The 16,283-nt window shown below is 44.2% G+C and overlaps 1 protein-coding gene across 2 annotated transcripts; it reads left to right on the forward strand.

Annotated features, from left to right (window-relative positions):
* Positions 1 to 1,048: 1,048 nt before the first annotated feature.
* LOC311373448 (tripartite motif-containing protein 16-like) lies at positions 1,049 to 15,194 on the forward strand. Of its 2 annotated transcripts, XM_084490219.1 has the most exons (5): positions 1,119 to 1,187; positions 1,505 to 1,630; positions 6,998 to 8,065; positions 8,405 to 8,518; positions 13,818 to 15,194. In XM_084490219.1, the coding sequence occupies exons 3-5, from the start codon at positions 7,000 to 7,002 to the stop codon at positions 14,375 to 14,377; spliced, it is 1,740 nt and encodes a 579-aa protein (XP_084346345.1). In that variant the 5' UTR covers positions 1,119 to 1,187; positions 1,505 to 1,630; positions 6,998 to 6,999; the 3' UTR covers positions 14,378 to 15,194. The 2 variants fall into 2 exon arrangements, with proteins under 2 accessions (XP_084346344.1, XP_084346345.1); XM_084490218.1 differs by lacking the exon at positions 1,505 to 1,630 and having other exon boundaries at positions 1,049 to 1,187.
* Positions 15,195 to 16,283: the final 1,089 nt, after the last annotated feature.

The following is a 16,283-nucleotide window of genomic DNA, read 5'->3' on the forward strand; positions in this document are numbered from 1 at the left end:
TAAACATCTGTTGCATATGTCAGGTGAAAACTAAATGTCAAGGGAAAGAGGCGGTGGTTGAAAAGAGTATTTTGATCGCTTATTAAGTTCACTCGTTGCTTATAATGGCTATTTGTTTCCCAGTATCATTTCCTTCATTTTTGAATTGTAAAATAAATAAAATAATTGTTTGAAGTTGCAGGTTTTTTAAATGATTGAAAGCGTGGAGTCGAGCTGATCTTGCCTGCTGTACCCACGGCCCAAAATAAAGAACAGCCGAGACAATATCCTCGATTCAAAGTCAAGTGTGAGTCAGTGTGAATGACCCTCACGGTCAAACCTCCTGATCCACAAATGCGGAGAAAAGACGGAGGACATGTGTGAAAGCAGCTTCTGTCTCTCTCTCTCTGTCTGTTTATCTGTCTGTCTGTCTGTCTGTCTGTCTGTCTCGCTCACTCACTCTCTCACTCACTCACTCACTCACTCACTCACTCACTCACTCACACACACGCTTCACGCTCTGTTTCTACTGGTTGAAGAGAAGTGAAGGTTTTTTAACTTGTGATTTAAATAGAAGGACAGTCAAAGGACTTCTGTCTCGTCCTTCTCTTCACTTTAGATCGCATTGAGACAAATTAATCACCTGGATGTTCAACGTAAAGTTAAGTTTACCACACGGCTCAGAAAAGAACAATCTATTGAAACATTACCTAACGTTGTTTTCTCTATAGTGAGATTGATAAGCGTTACACAGACACACTTCACAATATCACATCATTATAATAAACCAATAACCTAAAGATAATATAAAATGCTGGGAAGTCCAGACAACCGCCTTCTCTCTGACAGCCAATCACAGCCTCGAATACCTCACAGTGTCACGTGTTTTCAGGGAAAGCGAAAGTTTCCACACACACACACACACACACACACACACGCACGCGCACACACACACACACACACACACACACACACACACACACACGCGCGCACACACACACACACACACACACACACACACACACACACACACACTCACACACGGGGCGTGTGTCCGTGGGGGCGGGGCCAGGAGAGGACGTGATGTTCGAGAAACGAAACTTAAGGTTGACAGAAACCCGACGAGGAGGAAGCAGTTCTCTCCCTCAGGAGAACAACACAACACGTTTTGGGACACACACAGTCTGACCGACAGCAACCGCAACCAGGTGAGTAAAACAACACAACCTCCGCGCCTCTCTCCCCGCGGTGTGACCCCGTACGGACCGGCCCTACAGCGGGTTATGATGTGAACTAGGGGAGCGCTAGGATCGGACAGGCAGCCTGTCAGGCAAACTCACACGCTGACTCCTCACCCTCACCCTAACCCTCACCCTAACCCTAACCCTCACCCTCACCCTAACCCTCACCCTAGCCCTAAAACCTAACCCTCACCCTAAACCTAAACCTAACCGTAACCCTATCCGCGAAACGGACCCGTGTCGGGGTCCACCTGCACGCCGCGTTGGAGCCGCTACGGAGGCAGATCGCGGACCCTCTCGCCCGCAGCTGCAGCCCGTCGACGGACGCGCAGCGGGTATGAAAGGCGTTGGCCTTGCGTGGGACGCTCCCGAAGTGCATTGTGGGTCCGTCCGTCAAGTTTAAAGACCGGGTAAACCAAATTCAGTATTTTTCTTCTTATCATATTAATTAGGCCTTAAATGTGTCCCTCAAAACATGTAAAAAATATTTTTCCCATTCATCATTTCCTTGAGGAGCTAGGCCTCAGAGAATGTTCTGTGTGCAGGTTTAAAATGGGCGGGTCTACATCGATGACCGCTTTACGTAAAGCGGTCCTACTCACATAAACCCGCCCCCTGCTGCCCTCTAGGTATAAATACATTAACCGCGCACTAGCATTCTGTGGTTTCACCCGTCTATGGTTTTACCGCTCACGAGTCTGGTTTGAATTGTCAGTTTGCAGTTGGCTTGCCCGTTGGACCTCTCCGGTGATGGGCGTGGTTTCCTGGCCTGCAGCGCACACGCCCCCACCGTCCTGAGCCAGGGATTACTGCTCATTTTTCATCAACTTTGAAGCATAATTTTATAGACCGAGTCGGCAAGCAAGGAAACGTCACTTCCGGTCAGGGCCGTGGGGGAAAACAAACCGTTTTCCCCATACACACTCATGCAAAAAGGCGGTATTTTAAACCTTTGTCAAACGCTTGTCCGCTGTCATTTCTTGGTTTGAATCACTTGTATATGCTGTCAAAGGGCTATATATTAAAAAAATTATCATGATCGGGTCGATTGTTGTCCGTATATTTTTTTAAAAGTGGATCTTTCACAGTTGGTCTTCCCCCACAGCGTTGAGTCTAGGTGGGTGTTCCCTTGGTCGCCGGCTGTAGACACTCGGATAAGATAGATTAAGATAAAGGATAGGATATAGGATATAGGATAAGATAAAGCTCTTTGTCAGCACATACAAGTGACTGAAAGTAAGACATGACAGCAAGAGACAAACACTTGCCGCGTTTTTACGATATAGATCCGGCCGATTTTTTTAGTCCTTCAAATTTGGCAGGGTGGTTAATAATATATTTTCCTGTGGTATTATAAACTCAAAACCCATAATTATTTTTGGTTTACCCGGTCTTTAACTTTTCAGGCAGCGACGGATCCGTCACCCAATCAGATCGCGTTATGCAAATATACGCACGTGCACTGTCTTCTTTCAGCTAAGCTTTCTGTAACCTTTTTGTAACCAGAATGCGCTTTCTCTAGACATCACACGGTCATATGAATCATGTAGTCATATTAATCATGTAGCCATATTAATCATGTAGTCATATTGGACATGTAGCCATATTAATCATGTAGTCATATTAATCATGTAGTCATAGTAGACATGTAGTCATATTGATCATGTAGTCATATTAATCATGTAGTCATATTAGACATGTAGTCATATTAAACATGTAGTCATATTAATCATGCAGTCATAGTAGACATGTAGTCATATTGATCATGTAGTCATATTAATCATGTAGTCATATTAGACATGTAGTCATATTAAACATGTAGTCATATTAATCATGCAGTCATATTAAACATGTAGTCATATTAATCATGCAGTCATATTAGACATGTAGTCATATTGATCATGTAGTCATATTAATCATGTAGTCATATTAATCATGCAGTCATATTAATCATGTAGTCATATTAATCATGTAGTCATATTAGACATGTAGTCATATTAATCATGCAGTCATATTAATCATGCAGTCATATTAAACATGTAGTCATATTAATCATGTAGTCATATTAATCATGTAGTCATATTAATCATGTAGCCATATTAATCATGTAGCCATATTAATCATGTAGTCATATTGATCATGTAGTCATATTAGACATGTAGTCATATTAATCATGTAGCCATATTAATCATGTAGTCATATTAATCATGTAGCCATATTAGACATGTAGTCATATTAATCATGCAGTCATATTAATCATGCAGTCATATTAATCATGCAGTCATATTAATCATGTAGTCATATTAATCATGCAGTCATATTAATCATGCAGTCATATTAATCATGTAGTCATATTGATCATGTAGTCATATTAATCATGCAGTCATATTCCACTGTTCTATTCTTTTTGAGTGAAGTGGGGCACTAAAGGTCCCATGCTACTTTACGGATGCCTTTATATCGGTGTTAGTGGCCCCTAATACAGTATTTGAAGACTCATTCCCGAAATTCATCCTTGGTGCAGAGTTCCAGCCGCTACGGGCCAGTCCCACAATGAGCTCCACAAACGTTCCTGTAGCTTTAAAGGCTAATGAGGAGGAGAGAGGCGGGTCTTTGATGAAAAGGTTACAATCCCTTAAAATTACCCTAAAAATGATTTGGCCAGAGGATGATGTAGACATGGTAATCTATCCAGTTTCTAAAGCCGATAGCCGCACATTAATCACACATTTAACAGGCATGACATTGGAATGTCTGCAATGTCCCATCCTGAATAGTATGGGCTTAAATTTGTCTCATTAATATCTGTAAACGCACAGATGGTGATCTACAAATATTTTTGATTTGCACACGTGTTTTGCTATCCACAAATACAAATTTATAATTTGTAACTTGTATTTTGGTTTTTACATACTTATATATAAAAGTATAAAAAAGTACAAATATATTGTGTTTTTGTAAATACACAATTTTCCATTTGTAAAAACAAAAAGCCATTTGCAAAACTGAAAATTCTGCTCGTGAAGTATAACTCAGCATTTGTGGATCATTACTCACGCACGCGCATCTCTTTCCTCACTTACGCATTTTTGAGACATTCTTGTCGAAGATCCGCACAGATCCACAAGCAAATAGCTCGTGATTCACAAATGGCCCGCCCTCCTCAACCAGTAGGTGGCAGTGTTGTTCTATGCATTGATACTGCATTGGTACTTACATGACCAACAGGCTGACAGGCTGTTGGTCATGTTTGATAAAAAAGTACATGAAGTGCTTTGGGGTCAATTCTTAATTTAAACATTAATATTTTTAATGATGCACCAGGTTAGGCAAGGCAACTTTATTTATATAGCACTTTTCATACACAAGGCAGACTCAAAGTGCTTCACATATTAACATTGTCATACAATAAAAAGAAAATAATAGATAGTAAAATAAAAATAAATAGAAATAAAGGCTAAAGTTAAAAAAGCATTTTAGAAAGTGCAATGTATTTAAGATCAGATCAACAGTCTCTCTGGTATACCCACGTGGTATACCCACTTTCTCTGGGAGTCCAACCCGGATTCTAGGACTCTAACCCTGACAGAACTCTGGTCTCAAACCCTTCAAAGTCCATTCAGGTTAGAGTAGGGATGTAACGGTTACCGGTGTAACGGTAAACCGCGATAAAAATGTTGTCAATAACAATTACCGTTTTCATTTCAAATAAAATTATTATCTCGGTGGATAACCGCGCCCGCGGTGTGGAAACCGTGTGCTTAAATCCTTCCCAGCGCTTCATCTGAGCAGTGTTTGGAATAAGGCTGTTTAAAATAACGGCGTTAGGTAACGCTGTTATTTTTTCAGTAACGGGTAATCTAACTAATTTTTCCGTCGTTACAACGCTGTTAGCGTTACTGACAGTTAAATGCGGTGCGTTACTATGAATTGATTGAATAAACTGCGTAATCCGAACGCACCCCTGGCTGCACACACAAACTGCTAGTGAGGACGGAGACCGGGTGGGTTAACAACGAGATAAGTGATTATGATTGGCTAAGGCAGAGTCGTGTTTCATGGTAGCCAATCGGAGGGTGTTTTTACACACATGCCAGGATACGCGTGCCACACGCACACGCAAACACCAAACAGATTCGACAAAGCAGTAGATAGTAGTATATTATAGAGTAATTCAGTTACTAACTCCGTTATATAGGAGTTCAGCGGACGATCAGCCTGGGCTTCCCTCAAGCCTGATGTGCGGGGAAATGAACCAGATCTCAGTTCTCTCTGTCTTAAGTAGTAGTAGTCGCCGTCGTCGTAGTATTTATACACAAGAGTCAAAGTACAAAACAACTCCCGCTATGGGTTGTAGCCGGGCGCTGAGCGGGGGAAGAGGAGGAGAGGAGGAGGTCGCTGTCACGGCGATCTGCGGAGGAAGTGTCGGCGGGAGACGGAGAGCGAGTAATTGTTTACATATTGTTCTTTATGTCTTGAATGTTTGGATTAAACCTGCACTACTGTAAATGTTCCTGACAAATAAGCTGTTTACACGCTGAACCCTTGTTCCTTTGATGTTAAAAGTTGCACTTTTGATAATATGAGTAAATATAATAAACACTTAACTATTTCAGTTTCCGTAGGCCTATCAGTGCTTTCTGAACATATTGAACACACTTTTAAAAATACTGCGATAATACCGAAAACCGGGATAATTTTGGTCACAATAACCGTGAGGTAAAATTTTCATACCGTTACATCCCTAGGTTAGAGGGTTCCCTGTACAATTTACAGCATTAGTTCTGTGAGAATTTATAAAACAGGTGGCTTAAATCAAGCAATCTGATTGGTTCCCAACTGTTCTATATTGCGTGTATACCGTTCAGTTTACAGAGTTCAGTATCACTCCGCGCCTAACTTGAACTGTTGTTTATTTATATATAAAAGCAATAGCATAGTTTACTGAAGCCTAAAAATATGTTGATTGATGGAGAGGGTGGAAATGTTGTAAAGCAATAGGCACACGGTGAGTGAACTGCTCGATAGTAGGCTAAATTGCCGGCGAACCAAGCTACCGTCTCTAGCCTTCTCTCTGAAGGACGCTACCGTGTGTTGTATAGCAACCGCCGTACACTTTGCAGCCAGGAGGGACTACTTTTTTGTATTCGTTAAAAAAATGCTTTTCAGACTTTCTCACTTTTTCAAAATTGAGGGTGTCTATGACTTTCATTTTGCAATACTTATGAAAGCAGTAGATCACTTCAGTCAGTGAAATATGCTTATTAGATCAAATCTGCAATTAATCGATTACGGACGTCATGACTATTTGAATAACTTCCAATGTTGTGGTTTTGTGTCATTTGGATACGTTGTATTTGAACCTCTAGTTTGTTTTCAGGGACAGAAAAAGTGCTTCCATGTTAAAAGTGAAAGTGTAGCGTTGTGACACTCGGCTGTTTCAACTGGGCAGAAGTCTGAGACTTCTCACCCTATGCAAACGTTGTTTTTGGACACAAACTTATCCCATATTTTAGACAATAATTGATATAAATGTACTTTGAGAATGTATAAATCCTTTAATTTAAATTAAACTAAATAATCGGACAAACATTGTAAGGTGAGTCCAAAATATTGACCCCTCATCCTCAGTGAAGCTGTCCTGTCTGCAGGACTTCATGTTGTACCTCCTATTGGATGAAGATTTCAGCTTGAAACAACAAAATATATAACGTATAAAGCACTTGCATTTGAACGAGTTCAACTGTTATTTTACTATTGTTATCCATGTTTTCTAGGAATGGCCTCTGCTACTTCCTGGTCTGAAGAGGACTTCTCCTGTTCCATCTGTCTGGATGTGTTCAACAGCCCAGTCTCCACACCATGTGGACACAGCTTCTGTAGAACCTGTATTACAACGTTCTGGGATGACCAAGTCCAGTACAAATGTCCTGTTTGCAACAAGCTGTTCCACACAAGACCTGATTTACAGGTCAATACCTTCATATCAGGGATGGTTGATCGGTTTAGAAGTTCTGTACGAATCAAAGAGCAGCCTTGTGTTGGACCAGGAGAAGTTCCCTGTGACGTCTGTACTGGGACCCAGCTGAAGGCCGTGAAGTCCTGCCTGACGTGTTTTACCTCTTACTGCCAAACTCACCTGGAGCCTCATCAGAGAGTCGCAAGACTGAAGAAACATCAGCTGGTCGAGCCTATGGACCGTCTGGAGGACAGGGTGTGTAAGAAACACGACCGACTCCTGGAGCTCTTCTGCCAGACTGAACAGGTGTGTGTGTGTCTGTTGTGCACAGTGACGGACCACAAGTCCCATCCTGTTGTACCTCTAAAGGAGGAATATGAAGTGAAGACGGCCCAGCTGGGGAAGATAGAGGCTGAAGTTCAGCAGATGATCCAGGAGAGACAACGAAAGATTAAGGACATCAGAGACACAGTGGGACGTAGCAAAGCAGACGCAGACAAAGAGATAGCCGATGGTGTGCAGGTCTTCACTGCTCTGAAGCGCTCTGTTGAAAAGTGCCAGGATGATCACAACCAAACGGTTAAAGAGAAACTGAAATCCACAGAGACAGAAGCTGAAGGCCTCATCAAAGAGCTGGAGCAGGAGATAGAAGATCTGACCAATAGAAGATCAGAGGTGAAGCAGCTCTCACACACTGAAGACCACCTCCACCTCCTCCAGACCTTCAGATCCCTGAAGGATCCTCCACCCACCAGGGACTGGACGACGGTGGAGGTCCGTCCTCCGTCATACGTAGGGACCTTGAGGAGAGCCCTGGATCAGCTGAAGAAGACACTAAACATGCAGATGGGGAAGGTGCCTGTCCCTAAACCAGATGTAAAGAAGTGTAAGTGTTTGTTTAGTTTGATTCATCTTAGGGTTGTCCAATGATCCAGAATGTCTCCGGTATGATACTGTGCCACACCGCCCATACCGCTGTTCGGTCATATTCTTTTTGAAGAGCAATTGAACCCAAAATTGATGCCATTTTATCACTGTTACTAAAACAAGACCAATCATCTCGAGAACATGAATGAAATCCTATGTTTTTTGTCTCCCCAAAACACAATGTGATCATTCCACTCTGCTCCGAACACAGGTGGTGTTCTTGAACACCATGTTCTTGAATGTCTTCCCAATCAGGGTCTTCATATTGAACCTCTTCTTGGCTTTCCTCTGCTTGTAGCCTCACCAGTCTCTCCCCCTACTAACCTCGTGAGGAGATCCCAGGATCAGCTGGAGGAGACACTGAACATGGAGCTGGAGAAGGTGGCTGACCTGAGATCAGCTCTAAACAAGTGTAAGTATCTGATTTGTTTGATTTAGGGCTGTCAAATGTACATTCAATATTCTTAAAATATAAAGATTTATTTTACAGAACAAAATGAAACATGTCAAATGTTTTTCCCTGAAGACAATGTTGTGAGTGCTGCAGTGTAAAGTGAGGTTGAAAACATGATAAAGCTACATAGCTTAAAGGGACACTGTGTAGGAATTACTCCCATCTCGTGGTAAAATGATATAGTGCATTCAAACGAACAGTGCTCGCTTTTTAAAATGGACGTTGCAACCTGGTTGCAACTACGGTAGGCGGTATGTGCCAAGAAGCTATGGCAACCTGTCATCCCATTCTTTCGGGTGATGATGAGGTACGCTATTTCAAACAAACTTCAAACTGCATTGAACCATTAGTGTGAGCATGTATGAGTAATTACTCCTTGAGCAAGATAGTGAATTATGTTGCCATGTTTATGATGTTTTTTATTGGTAACATTACTATGTCGTAGTCTAACCTATAGCATCAGTTAACAACTTGACACACAACAAACACACTTTTTTTTACTGGTGCTTATATAACGCATGAACTATGTAATAATAATTAGTAGTAATTAATTAATAAGTAGTGATACATTCCTTATTTGTTTATTTTTACAATGTGCGTGCATTGTCAGATCATCATCATTACGTGATTGAAGCGTAGGGAGAGGACAGAGAGGCAGTGGATCGGTGGGAGGTAGTAGGCAAGAAATACAACCCTTATTCAATCAAACAGAGCCTATGCTGCTATCCACCAACGAGGCTGTTTAAGCTTTTAACTATACGTGTTCTACTGTTAATAATAATAATAATAATAATAATTCATGAAATTGATATAGCGCTTTTCAGTGACCCAAACACGCTTACATTGTGGAAGACATAAAAAACATGAAAGGTGTCAGGGGGACATGGGCAGGGGCAGGGATGAAGGTGGTTATGGGTAGGGGAGGTCGTAGGCTTGGGAAAAGAGAGAGGTTTTTAGAGTGGATTTGAATGTGGGAAGTGAGGGAGAGTCGCGGACAGGTTGGGGAAGAGAGTTCCATAGTCAGGGGGCTGCCCTGGAGAAGGCTCTGTCACCGAATGTGTTCAGTTTGGAGGGTGGTACGGTTAGAGAGAGAGTGGAGGAGGATCGGAGGGCTCGGGAGGGGCGATGGGGGATGAGGAGGTCAGACAGGTAGGGCGGGGCCAGGTGGTGGAGAGCTTTGAAAGTCAGCAGGAGTATTTTGAAGCTGATACGTTGTTTGACGGGGAGCCAGTGGAGAGTGTGGAGAACGGGAGTGATGTGCTCACAGGACCGGGTGTGAGTGAGGAGGCGTCCAGCAGAGTTTTGGACCATTTGGAGTCTATGGAGGGAATGAGAGGTGACGCCAGTGAGGAGGGAGTTGCAGTAGTCAAGACGGGAGGAGATGAAGGCGTGGATAAGGGATTCAGCAGCAGGGGGGGAGAGGCAGTGTCTGATTTTGGCGATGCGGCGGAGGTGAAAGTAGGAGGTCTTGACAATGGAGCTGACATGGGGATCGAAGGAGAGGGTGGGGTCCAGGATAACACCAAGATTGCGTGCCAGGGGGGAGGGAGTGATGGTCGAGGCGTCAATGGTGAGTGAGATGGGTCCAGTTTTATTGAGAGTGGATTTGGTGCCTATGAGAAGGAGCTCTGTTTTGTCGCTGTTAAGTTTGAGAAAGTTGTGGGTCAGCCATGTTTTTATTGTAGAGATGCAGGTTACGATGTGGGTGAGGGGAGGGTTTTGGGTGGTTTTGGTACTGATGTACATCTGAGTGTCATCTGCGTAACAGTGGAAGTCGAGATTGAGTTTGCGGATGATGTGACCAAGGGGCAAGAGGTAGCAGATGAAAAGAAGGGGGCCGAGGACTGAGCCCTGAGGGACCCACTGCGTGACAGGAGAGAGGGTGGATGTGTGGCCAGAGAGGGAGACGAACTGTTGCCTGTCGGTGAGGTAGGAGGTGAGCCAGTCGAGTGCGGTGCCCTCAACACCCTGTTGGCGCAGCCTTTTGAGGAGGATGGAATGGTGTACAGTATCAAAGGCTGCGCTGAGGTCTAGGAAAAGCAGGATGTTAAGGGCACCGCAGTCTGCAGAGGTGAGGAGATCATTGATGACTTTGACAAGGGCAGTTTCAGTGCTGTGAAGCGGGCGGAAGCCAGACTGGAGGGGTTCATAGAGGTTGTTTGACTGGAGGGGTTCGTAGAGGTTGTTTTACTGGAGGGGTTCATAGAGGTTGTTTGACTGGAGGGGTTCGTAGAGGTTGTTTGACTGGAGGGGTTCATAGAGGTTGTTTGACTGGAGGGGTTCATAGAGGTTGTTTGACTGGAGGGGTTCATAGAGGTTGTTTGACTGGAGGGGTTCATAGAGGTTGTTTGACTGGAGGGGTTCATAGAGGTTGTTTGACTGGAGGGGTTCATAGAGGTTGTTTGACTGGAGGGGTTCATAGAGGTTGTTTGACCGGAGGTGGGTGTGGAGTTGGGCGGCGACAATGCGTTCCAGAGTTTTGGAGAGGAACGGCAGGTTGGAGATGGGGAGGTAGTTGGAGAGGTTGGCTGGATCAAGGGTGGGCTTTTTGAGGATGGGGGTGATGGAGGCAAGTTTGTAGACAGAGGGAACATGACCAAGGGATAGGGACTGATTGAAGAGGGTGGTGAGGTGGGGGGTGAGGACAGGGAGGCAAGCCTCGGTTGGAGTCGTTGGGAGGGGGTCGAGAGAGCAGGTGGTTGTCTTGGACGCAGTGATAATGTCCAAAATGTCAACAGGTGAGAAGGCGGTGAGAGAAGGGGAGGGTGGGTGGTCAGGGAGGGGGGGGGCGGGGGACAGGAATGGTGGGGGTGGAGGAGTTACTAACAGCGGCAGTCAGGGAGCTGTTGATTTGGGAGATTTTATGGTTAAAGGCGAGGAGGAAAGAGTTACAGAGGTCAGGTGAGGAGGGTGGATTAATGTCCGGCGGCTGGAGCAGTTTGTTGACGGTGGAGAACAGGATGCGGGGGTTCCGGTTGGTGCTGTTGATGAGGGTGGAGAAGTGGGCGGATTTAGCAGCATGGAGAGCGTCACGGTAGGAGGAGATGTGATGTTTGTAGGCTTCGGCGTGAACGGTGAGGCGGGTTCGCTTGCATAACCGCTCGAGTTGGCGGCCAGTCTGTTTCATGGTGCGGAGTTCCGGGGTGTACCAGGGGGCGGAGTTAGTGAATGAGACAGAGGAAGTCTTCCAGGGGGAAACGGAGTCAAGGGAGTCAGAAAGGATGGAGTTGAGCATGATGGCATAGTCGTCAGGGGAAGAGGGGGCAGAGTCAGAGGGGAAGGCAGAGGACATGAGCTGGGAGAGTGAGAGTGGGTTGACTGGTTTGATGTTGCGGTAGGAAATGGAGCGCTTTTTGGGATTATGGGGTGAGGGTAGAGGAGCGGAGAAGAGGATGCAGAGATGATCAGAGAGTGGGAAGGGGAGAGGATGGGGGTTAGATACGGGTAGGGAGGCGGAGCAGACTATGTGGAGGATATGGCCTTTGGTATGGGTGGGGAAGTCAATGTGTTGGGTGAGGTGGAAACAGGCGAGAAGGGAGAGGAAGTCAGATGTCAGTGGGGCGGTCGGCTTGTCCGTGTGGATGTTGAAGTCACCGGTAACTAGGAGGCGGGAAGAGAGAGAGGACGCAATGGTGAGGAGTTCAGACAGTTCAGAGAGAAAAGATGGGTGTGGCTGCAGAGGACAGTAGATTAGAACAGTGGTGATGGAGTTGGGGAGGGAGAAGGCAAGGTGTTCAAAGGATGAGATAGATGGGAGGTTGAGGTTCAGTTCAGTGATGGACAGGGATTGTTTATGAAGAACGCCAACGCCTCCCCCTCGGCCAGAGAGGGGGGGTTTGGCGATGTAACTGTAATGGGAAGGAGTAGCTTGATTGAGAGTCATTGTTGTAGTCCATGAGGGAGAGAGAGAGGCCGTTTCTGAATTTGCGTTCTCGTCTGTACTTGTGTACTTTGCGTTCTCGTGAAACGTCATCAGTCGTAGCCCAAGTACTGTTCCTATTCCAAGTACGCATCAAGTCAAGTACAGTCGTAAAACCCGTGTGTGTTCTCCATGCGTTGTTAAACTGGCCGTTCCACCGAGGACGCATCGGAGGTGACTTGTGTGGACTTGGACCGTTAAATATCCCAGGATGCATTTCGCATTCCCTTGTTTTTAAATATTAGTATGTAAGCTATAATAATAGGCTATATATAGGAACATTTGACATATATAACAAAAATGTAGGCCTATTCATTCAAAATATTGACATACTATTTTAAAATTAAAGAGGCTGGGGTTTTGTTTATTATAATTTGTGTGTGTGTGTGTGTGTGTGTGTGTGTGTGTGTGTGTGTGTGTGTGTGTGTTCTAATAGAGTCATTTCTCGCTCATTCGTTATTATTATTATATCAATAGTCTACTCTCCAACTACATAGCCAGTTAGGCACGCGCATCTGTACCCTACATATAAAAAGTTGTGTGAATAGCTTATACACACGATAAGCATATCTTTTCATTTATATTCATTCAAAATATTGACATACTATTTTAAAATGAAAGAGGCTGGGGTTTAGTTTTATATCATTAGTTTAAATTGTTCAGTAGTGTATGCCTACATGAGGCCGTAAAGCAGTTAACAGAGCTGAGGTGGTGACGTCACAGGTGCGTACTCGCGTCCTCGGAAGTCTGTACTTGGAAGTCTGGACTTGCCAAGTACGCACTTCCAAGTCCGCGAGTCCGTAGTTTGCGTACTTGGTATTGAGAAACGGCCAGAGACTAACAAAGACCACACTACCCTCCACCACGTGACTTTAACCAGACTCCTCCAGAGTGCTGTGATGTCCACTGATTGCTCAACGAGCAACAGCTGAGGCAAACGGCTAGAGTGAGACCAACTGAAAACTAATCTGAAGTGAAACTAAAACTGTGATTCTGAAAAAAGTATAAATGATATCGAAATTCTGATTAAATACTATCGAAGATACAAATGTGTAGATTTGTTTAATAGTTTGAGTGATGGTAAACGGTTGAATTTTGACCAAGTTATGATGTCTGAAGTGTTGAAGTGTGTGTGTGTGTGTGTGTGTGTGTGTGTGTGTGTGTGTGTGTGTGTGTGTGTGTGTGTGTGTGTGTGTGTGTGTGTGTGTGTGTGTGTCCTCGGATTTAGCATCCTAGCATATCTAAGATGTCAATGCTTGAAGCAGTACTAGTGATGATGATGATGATGATGAAGATGAAGAAGGGTTCAGTAGCTCATCATGTCTTGTTCTCCGTCAGATGCCTGTGAACTCACACTGGACCCAAACACAGCCCACAGACTCCTCTCTCTGTCTGAGGACAACAGAAAGGTGACGCTGGTCAGAGAGGACCAGTCGTATCCGGATCACCCAGAGAGATTTGACTCCTGGCCCCAGGTGTTGTGTAGAGAGGCTCTGACTGGCCGCTGTTACTGGGAGGTAGAGAGGAAAGGAAGTGTTGGTATAGCAGTGACATACAGAGGAATCACAAGGAGAGGAGGGGGTGTTGACAGCCTGCTTGGAGGGAACAACGAGTCCTGGAGTCTTGAGTGTTATGATGATCGTTACTCTGCCCGGTACAACGGTAGACAGACAGACATACGTCTCCGCCCCTCTACCAGAGTAGGAGTGTATCTGGACCGGCCTGCTGGCACTCTGTCCTTCTACAGAGTGTCCCCAGGTGGAGGAGGGTCCTCAGACACACTGACACACATCCACACCTTCAGGACCTCCTTCACCCAGGAGGACCTCCTCCCTGGGTTTGGGTTCTCTGGGTGTTCTCCATCTTTAGGTTCCTCAGCTTCTCTGTGTAAGTTATAGTCTCTCGCTCTCTCTCTCCTCATCCCTCTGTCTGAGGACACACGTGAACACAAACACGCATATATGAACACACACTCATATATTAACACACACACTCATATATTAACACACACACTCATATATTAACACACACACTTGCATTTATTAACAGACACGCACGCATATATTAACACACGTACATATAATAACACATACACACGCATAAACACACACATAAACGCACACAGACATGCATATATAAACCCACAAATATACAGACACACACACAGTAACACGCGCACACACAGACACGTATAAACACACGCGCTCACGCACACACGTGTACGTCTTTCTTGGGCTTCTGAAAGTTGATCTTGATTAACCCTGAAAGGAAGAGACTTTAAGATCTTACATAAGGTTAACTAAGCAGGTTTTACAAAGACTATTTCTAATGTCAAATGTATTTTAAATATTGATCGATGGCTAATCTAAACATTATATTACAATATTTTGTATATTTTCAGACATTAACAGTTTCATACAAAAGGGCTCTGATATCAGATTATTTTAATAAGCCAAATATGGAACCTGATTTAAAGCAGATTTAATATTATATTCATAATGCAAGCGGTCTGGGAAAGGCTATTGATCATGTTGTGATGACTTTAAACTGAGTATTGATTCCTTGTGTTCTGTTGGGAACAACACAGCAGCAGAAAATGTTCAGTTATTAAAGATATGTGCACACCTGTTTATGATTAGTAAAGTCTGCTGCTTCTATTGTTTGAGTCCTTGTGTTTATTGTGTATGTAACTGGTTAATAAAGCATAATGGTGATAAACAACAGTGGATCCACTGAATGTTCTCATGTGTTCAGCAGAGGATCAGTTCACACTTTAAGGTGGGGGGTTCACTGAATAAAAAGCACAACAGAGGCTTCGTCTACACAACATTAATCATCAGGATACCAGCAAGTGCATTTCCACCTCAGACTCATACGCCCGATGCAGAACATGGAGAGAGTTCTAGAAGCGAGCCGACAGGAAACAGACCCCGGCTGCTGGCGTCTCTCCAGAGACGAGCCTTGCAGGCTGGTTGATGCACCGCCTCCCCGTCTAACAGGACCCTGAGCCTCCATGTTGAAGCACACAGAGGTGTGTGTTTGAGGAGCTGGTGCTGAGCTGCAGAGGAGGAACCTCTCCTTCTCTGGGTGCGTGTGAGAGGGCCCATGCAGGCCACCGTACCACAGAGTCAGACCAGGACCCGTTTCATGAAGGTCATCAGTCACACCACGAGGTGACCCTCTGTGTTTGTGATTCTAGGGCAGGGGTGGGCAACAGTTTTAGTCTGAGGGCCACAGTTACTTTGGCAAAGTAAGCGGAGGGCCACACTTTGGATGATTGCAATTAAACATAGTTACACGATTAAATGGTACAAATTAATTAAATGCAAATTATGTATTAGCTACTTTACAGTTGCCTCGACTTTGCCAGCCTATTTCAAGGCCTCACATTTATTTTTGCTAAGCCTATCTGACCTTGGCTACTCCAAGGTTACAATAACTGGATTTACTTTCAAGGATTGATTTACTACACTACCCTGCATATTGTTCAACTGTCATTCATACCAGCTGTAGCTCTTCAAGATAGATAACTATTAACAAAACTGTAAATGTATGTGTGCAGGTCACATTAACATACAGACTTAAGGCAGACTTGGAATTATCAAATTGAATTGAGGCTACCAGAGGGAGACCTTCATCACTGAATCACCATCACTGCCTATCCAGCTGATTTCAGTTGTGATAATTCATTTTTTTGTAATTTCTTTCACATATTTAATTTAAATATTTTATGAAATAGAACACAATTTAAGTGCAGATCAACTTCATCACACTTATGTCAGTTTGAAAGATATAAAAGGGCAA

The sequence above is a fragment of the Micromesistius poutassou genome, assembly GCF_964030765.1.
Source record: "Micromesistius poutassou genome assembly, contig: SCAFFOLD_4184, whole genome shotgun sequence".
Classification (NCBI taxonomy): Eukaryota; Metazoa; Chordata; class Actinopteri; order Gadiformes; family Gadidae; genus Micromesistius; species Micromesistius poutassou.

Excerpts from the sequence above, each read along its gene's own strand:
- LOC311373448 (XM_084490218.1), top strand. The coding sequence starts at position 7,000 with ATGGCCTCTGCTACTTCCTGGTCTGAAGAGGACTTCTCCTGTTCCATC. Across the intron at positions 8,066-8,404 it reads TAAACCAGATGTAAAGAAGT|CCTCACCAGTCTCTCCCCCT; the intron begins GTAAGTGTTTGT and ends CTCTGCTTGTAG. Across the intron at positions 8,519-13,817 it reads GAGATCAGCTCTAAACAAGT|ATGCCTGTGAACTCACACTG; the intron begins GTAAGTATCTGA and ends GTTCTCCGTCAG.